Source organism: Epinephelus fuscoguttatus, linkage group LG1 (genome assembly GCF_011397635.1).
Source record: "Epinephelus fuscoguttatus linkage group LG1, E.fuscoguttatus.final_Chr_v1".
In the NCBI taxonomy this organism is placed as follows: Eukaryota; Metazoa; Chordata; class Actinopteri; order Perciformes; family Serranidae; genus Epinephelus; species Epinephelus fuscoguttatus.
Genome location: NC_064752.1, coordinates 45,473,965 through 45,496,690, shown reverse-complemented (window position 1 = coordinate 45,496,690; position 22,726 = coordinate 45,473,965). Strand labels below are relative to the sequence as shown.

The following is a 22,726-nucleotide window of genomic DNA, read 5'->3' as shown; positions in this document are numbered from 1 at the left end:
GCTATGTTTAGTTCAAATAGTTAATTATCACATTTCCAAAGCATGAGATACAACTGCACCTTAACTTGCAAAGTCACCCAAACACGAGTTGTTTCTCCATTGTTAATATAGACTGTTAGACATTAATCACATGTACACACACTGAAACAAGCTGCAGTGAATAACAAGTGTGATCGTGTCTGAGCCAGTAAATGGACCCTTACAGCAACAATCAGCTGCTGTAAGTGTCAGTGCTGTGTCACCTCTCTCATCTTGCTAATGCATTTGAAACTGTTTTTGCACTTGATTGTAGGATGGCACAAAAATAGAAACTCGGGATGTAGGATGTAGTGGGTAAATAATAAAACAGTGTCTCGGTTATTTTCATAAAACTGTGCACATCATTTGGAGACTGGGCCTTTAACCGCTACAACAGCAGACTTGTAGCACTACAGTGGAAAAAGAGAGTGATTCATAAGATGACTCAGCTACTCTGAGAGTGAAAGAAAAACTCCACTCATCATACTTCAGTTCTTACTATTTACTTCAACTGTGTCTGAAGTCAGGGTCCTTTGCTTTTATCAGCAACCCTGACTGAAACAGGTGGAGGAAGTTTTAAACTAGTTGCCCTAAACCGCAGTATGTTGTCTTTAATCACCTTTGGTGTGAAAGTGCGATTTGTCAAAGCTTATCTCCTAAGGGCTTTTCCTTCAATCGCATGGAAGTCATCCTGAAGGGGTGAACAACAAAGGTGATTATCAACTTGTTTGTTAAAGGTGTAGTTTGGATCTTTTGAAGTTGGGTGGTATGAGGTACTTATCTAAAGTCAGTGTATTACGTGTTTGTCAGCACTACAAACACATTCAGTGGTTCGATAAGAGCAAAACCAACCTTGCAAATACTCACATTTTCTGCATCAGGAGTTCCTGTGGCAAACAACAACAATGTTTTGCACACAGTTTGTGCTGCTGTAATTGCACAGCTTTGTTGGGTGACACTGCTAATGTAACATTAGGCTCACTCATATTTAATTGTTTCCCTCTGCTAAGAATTTGCATCACTTATAGACTGACTATAAAGTATTATTAAACTATTTCCGAATGATATAGTGAAAGCCATGTTTTTCTTGCTGAGTTCAATCTATATAATCTGGTCCAGATAAGGTTAGGTCTGCACTGCATTTTGAAGTTACCATGCAGTGATAATACTGACAGCTATTGTAGATTAAGTCTTAGTCTTAAGACATTTTTTTTATTAGTTTAAGTCACATTTTAGTCATTTTCACCCTTTATAGTTTTAGTCTAGTTTTAGTTGATTAAAATTCAAAACATGAATTCTTGTCAACTTAAAAATTTTGAATTTTCGTTGACTAACATGACATTTTAGTCATTACTTTTAATTATTATGTTTTTTATATATGTTTTTCCTTAAACTAATCACTGTGAGGCAAATTCATGTATCAGAAATTAGAATCAAAGTGACAGGTTGTACCCAGGTTCATTGTAAACTCTGACTTTTCGATCTCACTGTTTTCTCACTGAAAAATAACTTCTGCAACATGTAAGTCTGGAGGTTTCAACTCATGCCCTCTCACAGAGTTGGTGATTAAAATTAATTTTCATCTCTGTTAAAGTTCATACTGTTTACTTACAGCACAGCTACACTCACAGATAACTGAGCCTCCTACTTACTTGTCAAACAGCAATCAACCCATAAACCTTCCTGAGATTGTCTGGACTGAGTGGAGTCCTGCGGGGATCAACAGATGTGGCTGCTTACTCTGCTGCCATTCAGCAGCTAACAAGCGAAGTTAACCACTAACAGCCACCGCTGTAACTAACAAACTCCACGAATTCATTCAAAACTTCCACCATCTATAGTCAGACACACCCAGCTAATTAATGCTGAATTACAGCTCACAGCTCGCACCAACGGCTAACGCTGCTGCAGTTTGAGTGTTTTTACTGGCTAGTGAAATATCCTGGTGCAGACTATTTACTGGAGTTTACCAGCCTGTCGCTCATGTGACATTACCCTCAGCTTTCAATGTCCAATAGTCCAGCACTAACATTTTCATGATGTCTCATCTTGTTGAGGAAAATGAAACATAGATCTTATCTTAGTTTTTATCATCAAGACCTAATTTTAGGCTGTCATTGTCTCGTTTTTGTTACAGGGACATTTTATTTCTTGTTTTTGTCAACAAAATTAACACTGTTACCATGGCGATCTATCCAGGTTATGAGAGAGCCACCATTGTGACCTTGAAAACTCTGGCTTTAGACTCAACATACCTCACTAAATCACTAATTCATGGTACAGCCCTCAGGTCCAGTTCAACATGCTGCTGCAAGTTCCAGTTAAACTCAGTCTGTTGTAAACGCCAGCTAAAATGTTTGGATGCTAAATGACAGAGCAACAGTCTCAGAGACATCATCGTCTCTAACGTGGTGCTTTCTTTCTTGTGTAACTGGCTGTTTTTGTGTGTGTGTGTGTGTGTGTGTGTGTGTGTGTAGTTGGGGTACCCAGGGTGACTTCACCACCACCCAGCCATTACCTGCTGTGAAGGTGAAGCTGTTTACTGAGAGCACAGGAGTGCTGGCTCTGGAAGATAAGGAGCTGGGGAAGGTATGAGATGACAATATAATGATACATTTTGGTCATTAAACAATTATACAGTATAAAGTGTACAGCATGCATTCATTATTATCATGTGACTGTTCCCAGGTTGTGCTCCACCCGACTCCCAACAGTCCCAAGCAGTCTGAACTCCACAAGATGACAGTGTCTAAAGGCTGTCCAGACAATGACCTCAGGATCAAACTGGCCATTCGCATGGACAAACCACAGAACATGAAGCATTGTGGGTAAGTAACAGTGAGATACTGCATGCTTATAGCCCCAGTGATTCTTATCAGATTTTCAGTCTAACAAATTTTACAGTTGTTTGTGTCATCACGGTTCTGTACACTACCCTAATGAAAATACCCTTGATCACTAATGTTTCAGCTGGATAAACTGAGACCTTTTGCGCACAGTTTGAAGTGAAACAGATTGAAATCAGAGCAGGGGCGGAAATCCCGGGGGAGGGGGGGGGCATGACTCCCCCTTCAGTAAAGCTGTACCCCCCTAGAATCATTTGAGACACAATTAATAATTTTTGAACAATGCAGCAGTATTTATTGAAAGCACAATGTAAGCGGTGCTCATTATAATCGCGCAATAATGTGCTATTTAAATCTTAAAAGATTGAGTCCCCCCTTCCCATTCCTAGTAGTGGTATATCCCACACTCTTTCCAACGGGCGGGGCTGCTTGGCAGCAGCAGCGTGTGGCTGGAACCGCTGTCCACATCGCGTATCGCAGGGTAAGATGTTCACTCACACAGACACAGTTTAACTTACACATGTTACAACACATCCCATTTACTGTTACAACAAGCCCCAGGCCCAGGCTGATAATATAAACTGTCTGCAACATTTCTCCTGCATTGTTCAAAAGCCTACTCAATTACAAGTGCTGCTAAGCTAAAAGCTAATGATTAAGCTCAGAGTTTAGTGATAGTCAGAGAGGACAGGAGAGGACAGGACAAGAGCAGTCAGTGGCGGAGCAATGGGTACCTGTCTGTAGGCTCTCCACCTGTCAGTGAGACAAACATGAGAGACGTGCAGTCTAACTGACGAGGAGCGGTCATTATGCATGACTATTACACACGGTTGTGAGGTGCGCAGCGGCAGATCTCACAGCACACTGTTTATAAACCAGTTTACCAGTTTAATTGCAAGACATGTTTAGTTGTTAAGCCATTTCTCATAAGTATAGACATTCACTCTGCCTGTTGGAGAGATAGAGAGAAGATTAAAGTGTCAAATTGCGGTAAAAGATGCTGTATAAAAGACAGGCTACAACTTTTTTCCCTTGTCCCCCCCTAGAATTCATTCATTCATTCATCTTCTAACCGCTTCATCCTCTTGAGGGTCGCGGGGGGGCTGGAGCCTATCCCAGCTGACATTGGGCGAGAGGCAGGGTACACCCTGGACAGGTCGCCAGACTATCGCAGGGCTGACACATAGAGACAAACAACCATTCACGCTCACATTCACACCTATGGACAATTTAGAGTTATCAATTAACCTAGTCCCCAATCTGCATGTCTTTGGACTGTGGGAGGAAGCCGGAGTGCCCGGAGAGAACCCACGCTGACACAGGGAGAACATGCAAACTCCGCACAGAAGGGCTCCCACGCCCGGGATTGAGCCGGCAACCCTCTTGCTGTGAGGCAAGAGTGCTAACCACCACACCACCGTGCGGTGGGATTTTCACCCCTGAATCAGAGACATTAAAGGGTGTTAATTTCACCGTAGCAAGACCACAAAATTCACACCTCCATTTTCTAACCGCTTATCCTTTTTAGGGTCGCAGGGATGCTGGAGCCTATCTCAGCTGACATTGGGCGAGAGGCAGGGTACACCCTGGACAAGTCGCCAGAATAGACACTCAGTGCCTTGTTATGCTGCCGGTCTTTGTAGCAGAGTGTAAATACACAACACTCCCATTACAAACACATAATGAAATATGCTGGCTTTAGGCAGGCCAGCCATTAGGAAATATGAGCAGGGTATCCAATGACTGAAAAAAAAAACTACTCAAATATTGGTAAAATTGTGTGCGAAACTGAAATAGTGCAAAGAGAATATGGCTGTCAACTCTCAGTTTTCCAGTCATACCCAATCTATGTCATTGCAAGACTGTTTAGGGGCCCTAGTATGCAGAAATATTTTTTTTTAAAACACAATGGTTCTTCTTCCCTTGCCAAAATTTAGCCTAACTTTGGAGCATTATTTCACCCCCTTTCCAACAACATAGCTTAACATGGCTTAACCTGCCCTCAGGAAAAAAAAATGTTTTGTTTTTTCAAACGACTCAAGGCAGAGCTGTGTTTGCAGCTGCACTTGTTGTCAGACAACAACACGTCTTCTATTATCGTGTCATTGTTCTTCCATGCTGGTAGGCCATCTCCTTCATCCTTTGGCATGTATTGACAGAATAGAACACTTGTAGCCTTATTTGCTGCTCTGTCTGGTCCAGAAGAATTGCGTCCCTCCCTACAGTAGTGGAGAAAATTGAGTAACATCACATTCGTAGAATGTTGGCATCGACTTGGTACCAATGGTTCCTGTGACATCTCTTGGTTAAGGTTAACCTCCAGTACCAAGGAATATATTAGTAGGTGACAGCATCTAGTGTTAAGCAACAAAAGTTACCTCTTTTGGGGGAAGTAGAACAGTAGGGGTCCTTGAACAAAATAAACACAACTTTTGGTTATCAACCTAAGAGGGTATTAAATTTTTCAGTCCTACGGTAACAAGACCACAAATCCATCTTGGTTTATTTCAGTTAGTTTATTGTTGGTTGGGGTCAGGAGGTCACTCATGTGAGGGAAAATCCCATAGAAACAAGTTTTCCTATGAAGCACTGATGCCTTTATATCTCAGAAGTATGTCAGATGCAGGCCTTACACTGACGTAAAAGTATACCATTTGCAGAGTGCTTAACTATCACTACACCTTTAATCGATGTGCACTATGTAATAGGTGCTCTACTGGAGATACTTTGTCTAAAACATAATGTTGTGCTTCCCTCTTGTGGTCAATTGCAGTTACTACATTGGCTTCTCTTTCCACTGCAGTGAAACCATGACATATGTTTAAGCCCCACTCCACTCTAAAATATATTTTTCCTTCTGTCTATGTCCCCTATACTGACTTATATTTGTGCAGTGTCCGCCACTAGAGAGATGTTCTCACATTCCTGTACTGAAGGGAGCAATGTCTGTGCACTTCCCTTAAATCTGAGATTCAAACACACACTGGGAGCCAGATGAGGTATGTCAATAATCTGAGAGCCAATCACGTTCTGGTATGGGAAGGACTCAGCTCATGTAATGACAAGGGTACAAAAGAAACCTGAAACCTCCAGCATTGGGCGTTAGTACAGAAAGCAGTGTTTGCAGCAAACATGGTGGAGTGTGCAGTCTTTGGATGTAAACCAGACCCTGGAGCTTCCTTCCTGATCACAGCTGGATCAGCCATCAGTCGGCTTTATTAACAGCTGTAGAGACTTTATGTGTCTGCATACACATAATGTAATATATAGACCTATATAATTAGCCTATACAGTTATCAGAGGCAGAGCAGCTGTGTTTGCTCTCTGTTTAACAAACAGCTGCACATTAATAACAGTCTGTGTTCTGTATATGTACTATACTCTTTCCCTCTCAGAGACACAGAATGCATTTATATGATTTATTAATTATTTGCATCTGTATTTATTGATATTCTAATTGTGAAGTCATTATTCAATGACCTGGAATATGATTACCATCTTATTTAAACATTGGAAATTATTTATTAGGCCACGTGTTCCAGGGAAAATCGAAATTCTGTAACTCATCAAACTGGACTCTAAGGAATGTTCAGCCTCGTGTGACTGAATGGAAATCACAACCAGTGATGTAAAAAGTGTGTCTTACTAACAGACAGACTCCCTCTGCATTTAACTGTCACCATAATAAAAGGTAATGGGGAATAGAAAAATCTTGACAAATGAAGAAAGTAGCTTGTGGTCCTTGCTCAGATTTTTTACTAGATGGTGAATCAGAAAATAAAGTATAAAACATTGGAGCGATACACTTGAGTTTAATCTCTTATCTGTCTTCCCTCCAACATGATGTGATGTATCAGATCAGCTGCAGCATCCAGTTAACAGCTGATTTCCAATAAGAAGTCGTGGTGGTCGGTAAAAGGTTTCTGCGAAGGCTGTCCTCATGTATCCTTGCTCATCGCTCCTCAGAGATCCCTCCTCACTCCTTGATGCTAGACTCCTCCAAACGCATTTAAGGGATGGGGACATCCTTCAAGATGGCGGATCTTGACTGATTTTGGGTCAGTTGATCAAGGATAGAGGAGTCGAGGAGGGATATCTGGATGGACCCTGAGTCTCTCAGATGTTTCCTCTCACACTAATGCTAGCTGTCTTGGTGCCCATAGCACTAGTGAACCTAGCACAAGCAGCGGTGGTGAGCAGAGTGCAGGCCAGATACAGAATTTCTCAACCATAGAGAAAAGGCAGATCTGCTTTCAGCCCATTTCTTTATTATGTGGGAAACCATTCTAACCAAAAATATTAGTATAAGTATTTTAAAGCATGTCTGGAGGGGGACTCTTTTTTTTTTGAGGATAAGCCTTCTGCAGAATTTAAGTGGTGGATCCACGGCAGACCAATTAAAGGCCATTTGGGCATTTTCAGTCATAGAACTGCCTACAATTTACATTGTGAGGCAAAGATGGTGACAGTGAAATATAATATCAATACTGACGATACTCATTCTTATACATGCTCAAATATTGAGATTTTCAAGGCAATAGACCTTATTTACTGCAGACATTCTGACATGTCATTGCAGCATCATCGCTGTGTTCCGAAACTGAAACAGCTTACTGTAACTCTTAATGCAACAGAGCCATAGTAATTATTTTTTTCTGTGTAGTACGTCTCAGATTTCAGAGCTTCTCATTATCGGTCTGCAGTAGACTTTACAAATGAACCTGCACTTTGCAACGGTGTTACCCAACCATGACCAATATATAAAACAAGACAATATATTCCCTGTGATGGGTTACCTACCTAGTGTACTGAAATAAAGTGAACCCAATAAAACAACTTGACACAGAAGTAAGTGTGGACTAAACTGTGGATCACTTTTCAATGCTTTGACATAAAATGCATTCAATTCAATCAATCAAGCAATCAATTTTATTTATAAAGCCCAATATCACAAATCACAATTTGCCTCACAGGGCTTTACAGCATACGGCATCCCTCTGTCCTTATGACCCTCGCAGCGGATAAGGAAAAACTCCCCAAAAAAACCCCTTTAACGGGGAAAAAAAACGGTAGAAACCTCAGGAAGAGCAACTGAGGAGGGATCCCTCTTCCAGGATGGACAGACGTGCAATAGATGTCGTACAGAACAGATCAGCATAAAAAATTAACAGTAATCCACATGACACAATGAGACAGAGAAAGAGAGAGAGAGAGAGAGAGATGCAGGTAATGACAGTAGCTTCCAACAACATTATTGAAAGTAATGATATTATAGTTATAGTTCTGGCTACTGTGGTACAATATGTTGAAAGTATGTATTAATATCTGGCAGTATACCTGTGTGACAATAGTCATATGTGTATAATAACAGTAGAAGTATGACTAATGACTAATGATGGCAGCAGCAGCTGGAGGCATCTGGCAGGACCACGGCAGCAGCACAACCACACACGTCACGCTGTCCAGGCACCGCTGCGATATGAGTTAATCTGAGAGACAGTGGAGCACAAAGGCTCCGGAGAAGAAGCCGAGTTAGTGACATCCAGGATGGCCGGGTTAGCTAGATGCAGTAATAGGATACGAGAGAGAGAGAGAGAGAGAGAGAGAGAGAGAGAGAGAGAAGGAGAGAAGGTGCCCGGTGTATTATAGGGGGTCCTCTGGCAGACTAGGCCTAAGTCAGCCTAACTAGGGGCTGGTAGAGGGCAAGCCTGAGCCAGCCCTAACTATAAGCTTTATCAAAGAGGAAAGTCTTAAGTCTAGTCTTAAATGTGAAGACGGTGTCTGCCTCCCGGACCATAACAGGAAGATGATTCCACAGGAGAGGAGCCTGATAGCTAAAGGCTCTGGCTCCTGATCTAATTTTGGAGACTTTAGGGACCACGAGTAACCCTGCGTTCTCAGAGCGCAGAGTTCTGGTGGGATAATAAGGCACTATGAGCTCTCTAAGATATGACGGAGCTTGACCATTTAGAGCTTTATAAGTTAACAGTAGGATTTTAAATTCAATTCTGGATTTTACAGGGAGCCAGTGCAGAGAAGCTAAAACAGGAGAAATATGATCTCGTTTCTTAGTTCCTGTTAGTACACGTGCTGCTGCATTTTGAATTAGCTAGAGAGTTTAAAAGACTTACTAGAGCTACCTGATAATAGAGAGTTACAGTAATCCAGCCTTGAGGTAACAAAAGCGTGGACCAATTTTTCTGCATCTTTTCGGGTCAGGATAGGCCTAATTTTCGCAATATTATGCAGATGAAAAAATGCAGTCCGTGAGGTTTGTTTTAAATGAGAATTAAAAGACAAATCTTGATCAAATGTTACTCCGAGGTTTCTTACGGTAGTGAGAATATCTTTCCAAATTCATGAGCAGTTTTCTGAATCAAACTTAACCACCACCAAACGTCTGTGAATTTACACTCCATTTCTCACATGTTAACAAACTACTGTAAAAACACAATATTACTTTAAATTAGACTGTAATTTGCTACATGCTGCTACGTGTACATCTAAAGAGAAACAAAAATTTAAAAACACAAACTCCCAATTAGGACATTAGTGATGCGTAAGTTGACCCATAGCCCACAGGGACCGCATTTTGACTTATGGGTTGGGCAGTTTGGGTTAAGTTTGTTAGAAAATGTTGCAGGTTTTGGGCAGACCAGTCCACCTGAAAGTGGCAAAGCAGTGTTCTGAGTCAGTAATTAATATCCTACAGAAACATTGTGCAGTTGTTCAGCTTCCACCCTTTCTGTCTCTCACACATCAAGTATCTTTATCACCAGCGCCGCTGCGCTTAAATGCTTTCTGTTATCCATCTGTTAAAGTCCAACATATTTCAGTTTTCTATTTATTTGTTTGTTTAAGATGGGACAGTGTATGTTAATCCACATTTTGAACAAAAATAAATGCACCTGAATTAGCTGGAAAGGTTGTTTTCATCGGTAGTCCCTTTGCCTGATGTTAATAGGGATCCTATGATAATAAAAAAAAAAAATACAATATGAAGAATACATTGTGTACAGTGGTTAAAGACATATAATACAGTTAAACATTAAACAAGATAAGCATATACATCACAATTAAACAGCGGGATTTACATTTATCTGGTCATAATGTCTGGTAAAAGTATTGCATATAGAGAATATTTAGGCCTTACACTGTGTCCTAACAGCAACCATGCAAGCTTCTGCAAGCTTCAGTCTGTTAAATATGCATTTCTGTAACATCATGTAAACAAACCACTGAACCCATCAGCTGTGCATTTATATAACAAACTATGTAGGAAATCATAAAGGACTGGGTTGGTGTGGGTTTTGTAGAACACTGACTGGCACATCACTAGCACCTATTACATTTTTTAGTCCTTAAAGACTTCTAGGGAAGACTTGCACCAGGTGAGGAAAGCGAGCATTTTGTAATTGACAATGATCAACAAACCAATAATATTAATGCAAAGTGAAAACATTAATACATACAGTATGGTCATCTTTAAGATGTTCCTATTTTCTTTTTTAAATATCTCTTGGCATGTCTGTGTCACCATTTCCGACCCAGTACACCTCATTCCTTAACATTCAAACAGTGTCAAACAGACCTAGCTCCAGACAGATAACGGTAAACAGCCAAGAAAAAGATGAGGAGGATATTCACGTACAACGTCTCATATCGATCACAGGCCCCTGAATTGAAGCAAATCAGAATCTAACAGCCGCAGACTTTGTGATATCAGCATATATAGTATCGTTCAAAGACTGGATATAATGTTGTATAGTGATGAAACTAGTGATGTACACCCCCAGTATGGCACCATGAGGTGTTTCATTGTTCTTAGCAATGACAGCCAATGACAGAGTGTCACATTTCCCTCCACCTTACTCTCCATTGCTCAGTCCCACAGAGGAAATCTTTTCCTCATGGAGGTTGAAAGTTTATGACATCCAGTCACATGATCAAATGTCCCACTTGGACGCAATGAATGTTGAATGTCTGGATATAACTGCACAGGATTGCCAGGGATGAAGCAGACATGCAAAAATATTCTTTGTCAGATGTGTTGTACATAAGATCTTTCATTTATTTCTGTCCTGTACTTTCAAACTGTACTGGGGGTACATTCTTGAAGTTTGGGGATTTAAATGTGTTTTCATCCTGGCCAGCTTCAGGACAGAGATTTAAGTTGGGTAAATGAGCTGGTTTTTGGTGGAACAAAGTCGAGGCATGCCCAGCCTAAGATGCAAAGACACATTTGAACAAGCAGCAACTGCAATTTGCATTGGACAACACGCACTATCCACCTCACGAGTGAGCATAAGCCTGACTGTAAGCCTGCAGTGGTAAACTGGACTGGAAAAGAAATGCTAACTCAAGTCATGAGGCAGTGTTTTACACACGCTGGTGCACACACACTGCCTGCTTCAGAGCATTGCTCCTTTGTCTGTAACCGTGTCCCTCCCTCCATATGCTTTCTTTTGGGAGCCTTGGAGGAGGCTGCTGGGCTGCCCTGTAAGATGCCCACACCGCCTCTGTACCATGTTACTGGCCCCACTCTCTGCACGGCACACCGGCAGGGCCCTCATGTGTCACCTCACGGATGCTGGTTTATTTAGGACGACAGGCAGAAGCAGCTCTGGGAGGGACCGGGGGGAAAGGCACACTGAGGCAAACTGAGGCGGGCTTACCAGGGAGACCCACAGCGAGGTTGGGAGCAGCAGAGCAAATCAAACTGGGGTCCTCACCCTCAGATGTTCTTTTACAACAAAAGCCCTTTCCCTGTCCTTCTCCTTCTGCATCATGTTTAAAGTCAAATCTAAAAGAAAACAACAAAACACACTTCGGCATACTAGATATAGCTTGCAGACTTATAGCTTTGGTGTTGTACTTCTCAATGAAATAATGAGAGAATCATCAGGGTGATTTTATTGAAGTCAAAGGTTCTGAGCTCGCAAGATTAGATTTTAGAAAATATCACAAGCAGAAGACTGATGCCGGTCTCTGTAGCTGTCATTAACTTTGATATGGTGTGTTTGATATGACTGCAAATACTACTTTTTCATTTATTTGTTTTCAAATATTAGTCTTTACTTAAGTAACCTAATTACAGTGCCTCTAAATTGTCATCATTTTAAATCAGTCTAGTCTAGATCTCAAGGTTTCCAGAGATACTGAAAATGCTGATTTGATGTAGAAAATGACATAGAATTTCCACCAAATGCACATTGATGCACCATAAAAATTGTGTTTTAGATTAGAATAAATCACATATCTGCAAATTCTATGCAGTTCTTAGTACTTTTAAGAGGAGATTTAAGAGAAATATATTAGCAAAGTGATTTGAGTCTGGGATTTTGACCAACTGTTTTCACCTAACTGACAATGTGTCAACGTTATGATTCCTGTGGTACATCTTAGCACTATGATCTTATTTTGACCCAAATTCGTGTTGATTGTTAGGCAGCAGTTTCTAGTGGCCATGTTAATTTATGACAGGAGCAAAGGAGGAAGTCAGGTGATGTAGTATAAAGACCAACAAAGTCAGTGTTGGGAGGAGATTGGGGTGGATGGAAGGGTCAAACAAATGCAGGACTTTGACCGAGGAGACTGCTGTTCATGTCCTGTGTGAAATCAAATGTCAGTGTTATTTTGAGTCATAATTTGCGTTATTTTCATTATGTATGGTACATGCATATTTGTTACTACCATTACAAACATAACAAATATACTTATTTAACAGGAACCTTGATATTATCCTAAACCTAACCAAGTAGTTTGGTTGCCTTTGGTTACCACGTGTAAAAAATTGCAACCATTTCAGTCATATATGTCTTTTTTGTGTTGATCTCCTGCCACTGGTGGTAGGGCTAATTTGGGAAACCCTCCTGTGGATCTTACTAGAGGGAAGAAATGACTGTTGGCATGTCACATTCGTCGGCAGCTAGAAAAAAATGTCACTAGTTAACAATGCTTCACGTAGCTGTGACTCCAGATATGAGATAATATGTGTGGTTATTTTATAACATTTAGCTTCACTGTGAGATTTCACACAGCCTGTATTAAAATAATACCTCACCCTTCAAATAACTATTTCTGTATCAAGGCCTAACCTCCAATTTAAGTTGAATTTGTGAAGAAAACTGTTATTCTCACATGCTTCCATGGTGAAGGAAGAAGCCAACTACTACTTAAAGTCTTGATGAATTAAAGTGGGTTCACATTTAACAACAACAAAACTATATCAACACATCCGTTTACAAACTCTCACAAAGCTCAGCTTTGGTGTTTTAAAGGGATGGTATGGATTTGCCAAACAATAACAAACAATTGCCAAACAATGTGTTCAGCGAGGCAATGGAGTCTGGCTTTGAAGAGAGTATAGGTAAGTTTAATTTTCAGTTCAGCTCCCTGTTGGAAAGGGCTGTCTTCATGGGAAGTACTGAGTATATGATTGGGTAAATGACACTAGGATTATACTGCACGAGTTTTGTGAGAGTTTGTAAACAGATGTTTTGATATAGTTTTGCTGTTGTTAAACGCGGACACCTGTGTCTTCAATTGATCAAGGATTTTCAGTTTTTTGATTCTTTGCTCACAGTGGAATCATGAAAAACAGTCTTTTTCACAAATTTAGTGCAACACAGGATGAGTAATCAATACAGACAGTCATTTGGGGGTTGAAGTACACCTTTAAAGTGAATCTTAACTTTATTTGAGTTATTACCGAATTAGTGCTTCTATCTAGTTATTATAACCACATCACTACTCTGCTGATTTCTCAAAAATCTCTTTGGTGCAGATAGTCTCTGAAAGTCCTTATAGCTATCACTAAAATTACTATGATGGGTATCATTGTCAAGGTACTAGGTCAAAAGTATCGTGAGTGATTTTCATAATACTACTAATAAGTTAGGAAGCAGTTCTTTCATTGATTTATGTAAATAAAACTTAATGTTATTAACTGCAGTTGTGCTTCCATCCATCACACCTCTGTGAAATAGCTCCATGAGAAGAAAATGGACACAGTTTGTACAGTCCACAGGTTTTTGTGACTTTATCTGTTCTCCAGAGGCTGCTTTACTCCAGTTCATGTTATACTGTCAGCAATCTAACAGCCCAAAGTTTTCTCTAAATGTCTGTTATTTCTCACAGCAGACATTTTCACCTATCTCACACAGGTGCAAGAGATCTGGGCATGCTGCCTGATAGATGGCCTACAGGCATAACTAAATGGAACAGAGGCACTATTAGTGTCACTGGTTATAGTACAGTGCTTTTACTGCCATGACAAATATCTGCCTCAGGTAAAGCCCAGCAATGTGATGCATCGCTCTGGGATTTTTCCATATGTGATGTATCTGGTTGCAGTAATCAGATTTCACCAGGAGAGGTCAGTGATGCACTACACCATCACTCTGTGTATGCTCTTAGCGCATCAGACTTCTGTCATGGCAGTACAGAAAGTAGCAAACACATTCCATTCAGGTTACAACAGCTGCTTAAAGGCCACACTGACAAATCTCTCAAATCTCTGTAAAAGTGTTTTTTCTAGATGACTGATTTTTAATATCCCACAGGTACCTCTGGGCCATTGGCAAGAACGTGTGGAAAAGATGGAAGAAAAGATTCTTTGTGCTGGTTCAGGTAAGCTCAGAAAATAAATGTATGCTCTCACTGGATTTTTTGTTGATTTTTTTGGTTCCTACAATATACAGTTTACTCTAAGACACAACCAGCCACAATAAATGGTACATCACATTCAGTGGGTTAGATGTTTTAATGGGCAGTAGCGTCACTTAAGTCTTTAGGCTGTCACTTTGACAGTCAGAAAAGGAAAACGTATTTCTAATGAACTTGGAGTCATTGCAGCTATGTTAGCAGTGCTCTCAACCTGAAGTTCTAAATCCTTTGCAATGCAGCATTGTGTCTCGTAATCAATTTGGAGCGGACTTAACATGGTATTATGCATAACCATACTTGATCCAAATACAACCTGCCACAATACCACTCATCCTCTTCCTCTGTCAGCTCAGATACACATTTTACAAAGATGAGTTGTCAGTTAATCAATTAGTGAAGTTAGGGCTGGGCAATTAATCAAATTTGAGTTTCAATAACAATTTCGGCAGACAGTTAGTTAAACAAGATAAAATGTGTGCCATGTTCCATCTGAAATGGCTCGTTCTGTCTTGTGTTATATCTTCAGCACAACCCTTTCCTTTACAGCTGTGTATTTTCACCCCTCCCTAAAAGCCCAAACTCACTTTCAGCCAGTGTGTTTTTACTTTGCACCTGTTTTTCATTTGAAATATATATATATATATATATATATATATATATATATATACAAGTTATATATATATATAAGAAGAGGATTTTTTTTTTACATAAAAAAAGCATGTTTCCACAGTGAATAAGTAAACATGTTAAATAATAGTAATTTCAGTACTGACTGAAATATTGTGATTATGATTTTTTCCATAATTGAGCAACCCTCAGTCAGGTGACAGAAAATTAATTTAATTAATTTTGAAGCCATTTTCTTATTTTTCTGTGATATTAAATTGAATACATTTGGGTTATGCACTGCTGTCGTGTTAAAACAAGGTATTTTAATATATCAGTTTGCACTTTGGAAAATAGTACTGTTCATTATAAATGCCAGTATTTCATAGACCTCAAAATACTTTTTAATGAACATAACTGGCAGATTCTTTGACAGTGAAAATATTTTTTTTATTTGCAACCCTTTATACTATTGGATTATATGTAAATTTATACACATTATTATTTTTGGCCAAATGTACATCTCAGGTTATTAAAAATGCGGGACTTTAAACTGAGGCTAAGGCACCAGAAATAGCTGAGAACTCAAAAAGTTGAGTTCAAGTTGTTGCAGATGAGGGAGGGTCATTACTTTCAATTTTTCAACATCTGCACAACCCTGTTGAGGAATTAGGATGTCTAACAAAATTATATCTCCCACAGCTGGATTGAGGCTTCTTAGATCCAAGTAAAGGCAGATATTTTGTTATATGTTGTCTGAGAGGCTACAGTGCTGTTTAGCAGCTTGCCCAATGTGACAGAGTAAATACATTTTCATAATTTCATTGTTGTTGTTATCTTTTATTATATATCCTTCTAGTCGGTATGAATGTAAAGTCAAGGCATTGCTGTAAAAGAGCTTTAATGCTTAGTTAGTTTCACTGAATAAACAATGGTTGATGATGATGATGATGATGATGATGATGATGATACAGTCAGAGGTCCAACCAAGTTTACAAGGTCACAGGTTTGGATGAACAACAACAGAAATAAATCCATGGCTTTATTTATTATAGCCCTCATATCTTGATCTATAAAAAGTGGAGAAGGTGCATCACTGACACACTGGTTAAGGTAATATATTCATATTTGTGGTGCCAATAATTATCATCTTGGAGGAAACTTCTGAACAAATGCTTGAACATGTTTTCTTGAGACTCAAAACCACAAGATCAAATTTGAATGGTGAGTTACAAAATGTGATCGCACCCAAGAGAGCACCCTGAGCAGCCTCCGCTCTGCTTTATCGCTATAATATTTTCATTGGCCACATGTTGTGTGTGCAGCGGGAAAGAGAGATGCAGCCAAGCTGTCTTCCCTCGGCTGTCAGAGGAATGATGGAGAGGCCAAGCAGGCTTTTGTCAGGAGATGGGGTGGTGGGGATGTGGAGGGTTGGCGGTAGCGGCCATTTCCTGGTGGCTCTGTATTAGGAGGTGGGCAGCAGGCGGGGTGGTGTGGGTGGAGGGGGGGCGGCCTGTCTCTTGTGCGTTGCAGAGGATATGTCTCAGAGCTACAAGTTGACAGGGGATTGACAAAGTCGAGTGAACACTAGCTGGCCTAACACTCGCAGCTAGAAAAGCCTGAGCGCCGCCAACTTGAAGCCTCCCACTTGCTCCCAGCTAAATATATAGCAAGTGACAAATACTGGTCAATAGACTGCGCACTCGTGTGTGTGTGTGTGTGTGTGTGTGTGTGTGTGTGTGTTTGTATTTATGTCTGTCTGTGTATGTGCATGGATGTTTGTCTTGAGGAGCAGAGACACTATCTGGTTATTGCTGTGTGTGTGTGTGTGTGTGTGTGTGTGTGTGTGTGTGTGTGTGAGTGTGTGTGTGTGTTTGAGTGAGCATGTACTTTTTGTTGCTGTTTTAGAGATATTGCATCGTTGAGATAACTGTGCAGTGTATTTTTTTCTCTGCTCACTGTCTGTTTTGCTCATGCAAAGTCCTGTAAGTAAGTACCGACTGTTGGCATTTCGTTACCCATGTTGGCCTTAGGGTTAGGGGTCACTGCACACTTCCTTTCAGACTAAAAGTTTTAATAGAAGTCAGTGTGGTCAGATCTATAAAAGATTTCTTCGGTATATAATGATATAAGGTATCCCACACTGGTTACTTCTAGTGTAGATAATAAGGAAAATACACTAACACAGACCCTCTTTCAAACAACAAGCTATATAGTACTGCAATACTTATCAGAAACATTTAAAAACATTTAAGCGTAGACTTATGAGAAACAGATAGAACAAACTACTATAATAAAACCAGCTAATTTACTACAAATCTAACAAATTATGTCAGTGACTGTGAAAGACAACTTCCAGATACCAGTTTTGATCAGAAGATATCCAGTGAACCTACTAATCCTTCATCAGTACCACAAGAAGGGGGCATTGTAACTACAGTATAATATATTTCCTGTTTAAATGTGAAAATGAAACACCTTGAAAGTTATGTATCACAGCTTTTATTGAAATTTCTTTTAAGGATGATTTCTTTCAATGATAGGAAATTGTTGCCACGAGACATGCAGTTGCATCATGTCTTGCATGTTTGAGAAGGCTTTGTCTACAATCAAAATTTCTTTAATACAGTAATTTTTGGACAACAAATCTGGCCGAATGTTTCTGTATATTCAGAGAAAGCAAGACTGGACTTTGACTTATATTTAGATGATCAGTCTTAAAAGGAATCAGTCAGATGTAAGATGTCTTCCCTTTGGGGGACTTTTGGGGAATAAATGATGTGGCAGTACAGCCTTTCACACCATGAAGGAGTCGTTAGATATTTTTAACAGTCGTGACAACTTTGCAATGTTTGGTATTGTTTTTACTTTGTGAGTCTGTGTGTGAGTGTGAGTGTGGGTGTATGTGTCTGTGTGTGTGTGATGATGGCAAAATGTGGTTCTGGTGGCACCATTGTAGCCTCAACTATCGCTCCAGTTTGAGTGTTTTCTCAGGTGTTTAGATGACAGTCTGTGGACAGATTTTGTCAGTGTAATAGCATCACAACTCTGCAAGATGCAGTCGTGAAACCTTACAGGTGTGTAGTTAAAAAGACCAAATGAAGGCAGAGTTGCTTGTTCAGCAAGGGGGCCAAAGTTGTTGGGGTAGGAAGTAGGGGAAAGGGTATGCCTTTACGATGGTGTATTAGGGCTATCGTAAAAAAAAATAAAGATACAGGGCCTGAACGAGGGGCATACATTTGTGAGAAAAAAATAGTATTTTTGTTTTATTTTAATTTTTTTTAATCTATTTTCTTTGGTCAAGGAGCCAAATGGCTTTACTTTGCAAGGTTGAGTCACCCTCGTCACATCACAGACACCACTGGTAAACAGGGTCCAAGCAAACATTGAGACTTTGAATGACCGTTGTCTGAATGTTTCATCAATATGTACAGTTAGAGCTGAAAAAAAGTTCCAAAATGAAAATCGTGCTGATGTGCAGGATGTTACTGAGCCATCAGTTGGATGTCTTTCCTGGATGTCCTAGCAATGGCAAAATATCACATTAACAAGAACAGACCTGTTCAGCTACTCTGAATTTCAGCTACTCTGAATAGGTTTGTACATTTAGCAGCTTTATAGTACCCTAACACCTGAAATAAGTCAACTAAGTCTAATTAACAATAATAAGACACACTGACTCACACGGGACACAAACCCCAGTCTCCTGGGTGAAAGTCCAATGCTTGAGCCATTTATCCAGCACAACCTCCTCCCTATGTGGGCTGCACTGCTCTTTATAATATATCACCTGACTCTGGCAGTTAACCTCAGAGAATATCTGAGTCTCTCACTTCGCATATTTATGACTTTATAATCTCAGAGAATATGCAAGTTTTTTTGTAGATTAACTCAGTTAATCTTGGAAATTTGGATTTTTTTCAGGGGTTTTTCCTTTGAATATTACACAATACATTTATGGAGCTGTTTGGTGGTACAATAGATACATTTACATACATTAAATTCATGGATTTGTTTGTGTAGTTACCTAAATCACTACAATGGCCTTTCTGCCTGAAGCCTTTCTGCCTGAAGCCTGCGTGCAAACAACATAAAAATACATTAAAGATGCTTTGTGATGGGATGTACAACCAACATGGTAAAGAGTCCATATTAAGCTTTTACAAGTTGACAAACTGAAAACACTGAGCTTTTAAGTTGTGAGGGACAAGATAAGCAAGGGGCGGAGAAGATGACACTGAGATCAGGTTATTAGATTTGTCAATGTAACTTTTACTCTCAGGTAGACATAAGGCACTAATCCTTTGGCATGCTGATATCTAATGTTTAAAGCAAGCTACAGCCATTTTGTTAGCGTTTAAGCCCTTGGTTGTATATTGATATCGAGCCGTTCAGCACCGCGGACAGTCGGACTAATGGGATGTCGAACCAATGGGCTGTCGAACCAATGACCTGGACCCGTCTCTATTGTACAGCAGTGCCAATGTAAAGAGAACTCTAACTTTCATGCACAATTACTGATTCTGTAGTATACTTAACTGTACATCTTGTTAGAAGTGAATATCCTCTGTAGTACAACCAAAATAGTTTGAAATAGGAGTCTACGACTCCTTCTACATCATAGCTATTCTTTTCCCACTGTACATGTAATCCCTCTGTCTCTTCTCATTCCTCCTCCTCTCTTGGTCCATTTCTCTTTCGTTCCCTCCTCACCATCTTCTACTTCCCCCGCATTCTCTCATCTTCCTCTCTCTTCTCCCTGTTGTTTATCACTTGCCTGTCATCTCTTCTGTTTTCCATCCTCCACACTTTCTCTCTGTCCTTAAATTACCTCCTCCTCCTCCTCCTCCTCATCCTCCTCCATCAGTTCATCAGTACAGTGGTTTTGGCCTGGGCCGCCCCTCCTCAGAGTGTCCAGGCAGATTACAGATCAGCTAAACCTTGCGTGTTTATGGTGGACTGAATTTTAATTGCACATGCGTCCACATCTGTCTTCCAGTTTGATTCAGGTGAATTCACTTAAGTTCAGTTCAGTTTAGCCAGTGAACTTGAGATCACTTTAGTTCAGCTCGGTTCACTTCAATGTATTTAAGTTCACTTTCATAGTGCAGTTTAATTCATTTTATTTCACTTCACTGTAATTAATTTCATTTTAGTTCAGGCAACTTAATTTGTATTCACTGCAATTCAGCTTCAATTCAGCTTCAACTCACTTCAGTTCACTTTAAGTTAATTCAGTTCTACTTCATTGTCATTTTACCATCCATTTGTTGAGCTGGTCAGAACTGCTACATACAGTTCAGTTTACGCCATCTATCTATCTATCTATCTATCTATCTATCTATCTATCTATCTATCTGTCTGTCTGTCTGTCTGTCTGTCTGTCTGTCTGTCTATCTATCTATCTATCCATGTGTTTCCTGTAATGATGTGAAAATAAACGACTGTACTAATCCCTAACACTCTCTCTCTCTCTCTTCACTCTTCCTTTCCCATTCTTCATCACCGTCTCTCCCTCTCTCTCTGCTCTGCTGACTGACAGCTGAGAGACAGAGAGAGAGAGCAAGCTGGTGTTTTGGGGAATGGGTGGAGGGGGGTCGGTAGTTTAGAATCTGATTTGCCTTTGTGGTGTCCTGGAGGCCAGGAAGCTGCTGGAGAGTGGGTCCCGTTCCCTCCACCCTTAACTTGGCCTCAGGTCTCATCAGTGCTGTTGTGGGGAATCTCATTTGTCACACACACACACACACACACACACACACACACACACACACACGGAATGCAGCTGCAGCTAGAGTGAGAGCTGCCACTTGCAGCGGCAGAGGTGGCGACAGCGGCAGATTGGCCAGGCCTGGTGATCTGTGACGACAGGCCGGTATGACTGGCAGCTACAGTAGCATCAGTCCAGCTACAGCTAGCAACAGTGTCACTACACTTCGTGTTGCCAACACAGGGAGCCGTGACAAGACCAAAGCAACCAACCTAAACCAGGGTTACACTGATATATGGGTCAACACTGGCCTTTTTTTGAACAAGACCAAACGTGTTAAGCCCGGTTAGCTTCCAATGGAGGTTACGTTATTCCACTCAGTATGAGAGTGTAGGAACAAACAACTCATTATGGTTTTCCTGAGGGTGGTGTTAATGGAATGTCCCCAAGCTCATTAGAATGAAAAATCCATCCTGTGGGAACTTGAATGTGTTCAAAATATGAGATACATGATCTTATTATCTACATTATCTTGTGGGTGGAGTTCATATGTAAGTATAATGGAGGTGCTAGCGAATACCTCATGGGAGTGTCCAAAATAGAAAGGGTCCATCCTATAGGGGGCATGAATGTGCTCAGTCAAATTCAGATCTTTTTAAATGTGATATTTTTTGGGGTGAGTTTGGGGTGATGATGACTTTGGAGGGAAGGCCAGGGAGCTGCTTAACACATAAAAATGTATCATCTGCGGTATGCCTGCAACACCAATCAACAAATTTTATGATATCATCCCTTAACCTGGATAATTGTTAAGACCTGATGAAGATTCAGAGACAATGGAGTGTATATTTGTTCATCTGGTTAGTACATTGACGTCAACCATTAAGATTTAAATGAATCCATGGGTGTTTTGACACCCATCCAAGAGGCCTCAAAAGTTTTGCTGGCTGAGTAAAGGTGTTTAAGTTGTACTTATGTACGGATGCCCTAAGACAAAATAAATCTGGTTATCCATTTTCGTTTTCTGTTTTGTGTTTGTGACTCAAGAATAGGTTTAAAGAAATGTATTTCCAGGATAATCTTTCTGAGGTCTTAAATTTGTTTTTTCATCTGTGAAACTGGCGGGAAAAAAGTTTTGTCAGGGTAATTTTTTCAAGTGTTTGTTGTTGTAATTTTGTCATACTTATTTTGACCACAAGAGGCTGAAGTGCACCAATACCCACCACTACCCCAAGTTCTAACATTGAAAAGGCCTAGAGGCATTTACGTTTTCTTCTGGGTGAGTTTTGATTCATCCATGCATTAGAAACAATACATATGTGTGTATATATATATATATATATGTATATATTGCGTTTTAGCAAGTTATGTAATATTGTCTTGTCTTTCTTTTGGCTAGAAATGTATTTTAATTGGTGCTAATCTGCTGTTAGCGTCACTGACATTAGCTGTCAGCCCACCAGCTAGCGAGCAGTCATAGTAATACAAACACTGCACCCCTTGTGAGTGGAATGTTTTACCAGTAAGGATAAAAAAAATTAAAAATACAAATAAAACCGTAATGAATATAACATTTGGGTAATCTTGTGTCTTTCATGATAGCTATACACAACAGAACAAGAACTTTTGATACATTTGGATTTGGCTATTCAAACATGGCTGTTAAAACTTGTTCATACACAATATCTGAATCGTGTCTTTAGAGTGCATGGAGGAAATAAAACACATCTGGAAGAAAACATGACTCATTTAAGTCCTATTTAGGACATGGGATAGTGATTCACTTCAGCCTCTTGTGGCTAAAATGAGTATTACAACAACAAATACTTGGAAAAATGACCTTGAAAAAAAGGGCCTTTTTAAAAAAATCTGAAATCAGACT

At 40.0% G+C, this 22,726-nt stretch overlaps 1 protein-coding gene across 4 annotated transcripts in view; it reads left to right on the top strand.

Moving 5' to 3' along the window:
* The window catches only part of cadpsa (Ca2+-dependent activator protein for secretion a), a 261,095-nt gene that overhangs the window by 109,845 nt on the left and 128,524 nt on the right, over nucleotides 1-22,726 (top strand). For all 4 annotated transcript variants that reach the window (XM_049568292.1, XM_049568453.1, XM_049568202.1 and 1 more), the window contains exons 7-9: nucleotides 2,496-2,607; nucleotides 2,707-2,846; nucleotides 14,429-14,495. In XM_049568292.1, coding sequence (XP_049424249.1) covers nucleotides 2,496-2,607; nucleotides 2,707-2,846; nucleotides 14,429-14,495 — 319 coding nt within the window. The remainder of the gene's footprint in view (nucleotides 1-2,495; nucleotides 2,608-2,706; nucleotides 2,847-14,428; nucleotides 14,496-22,726) is intronic.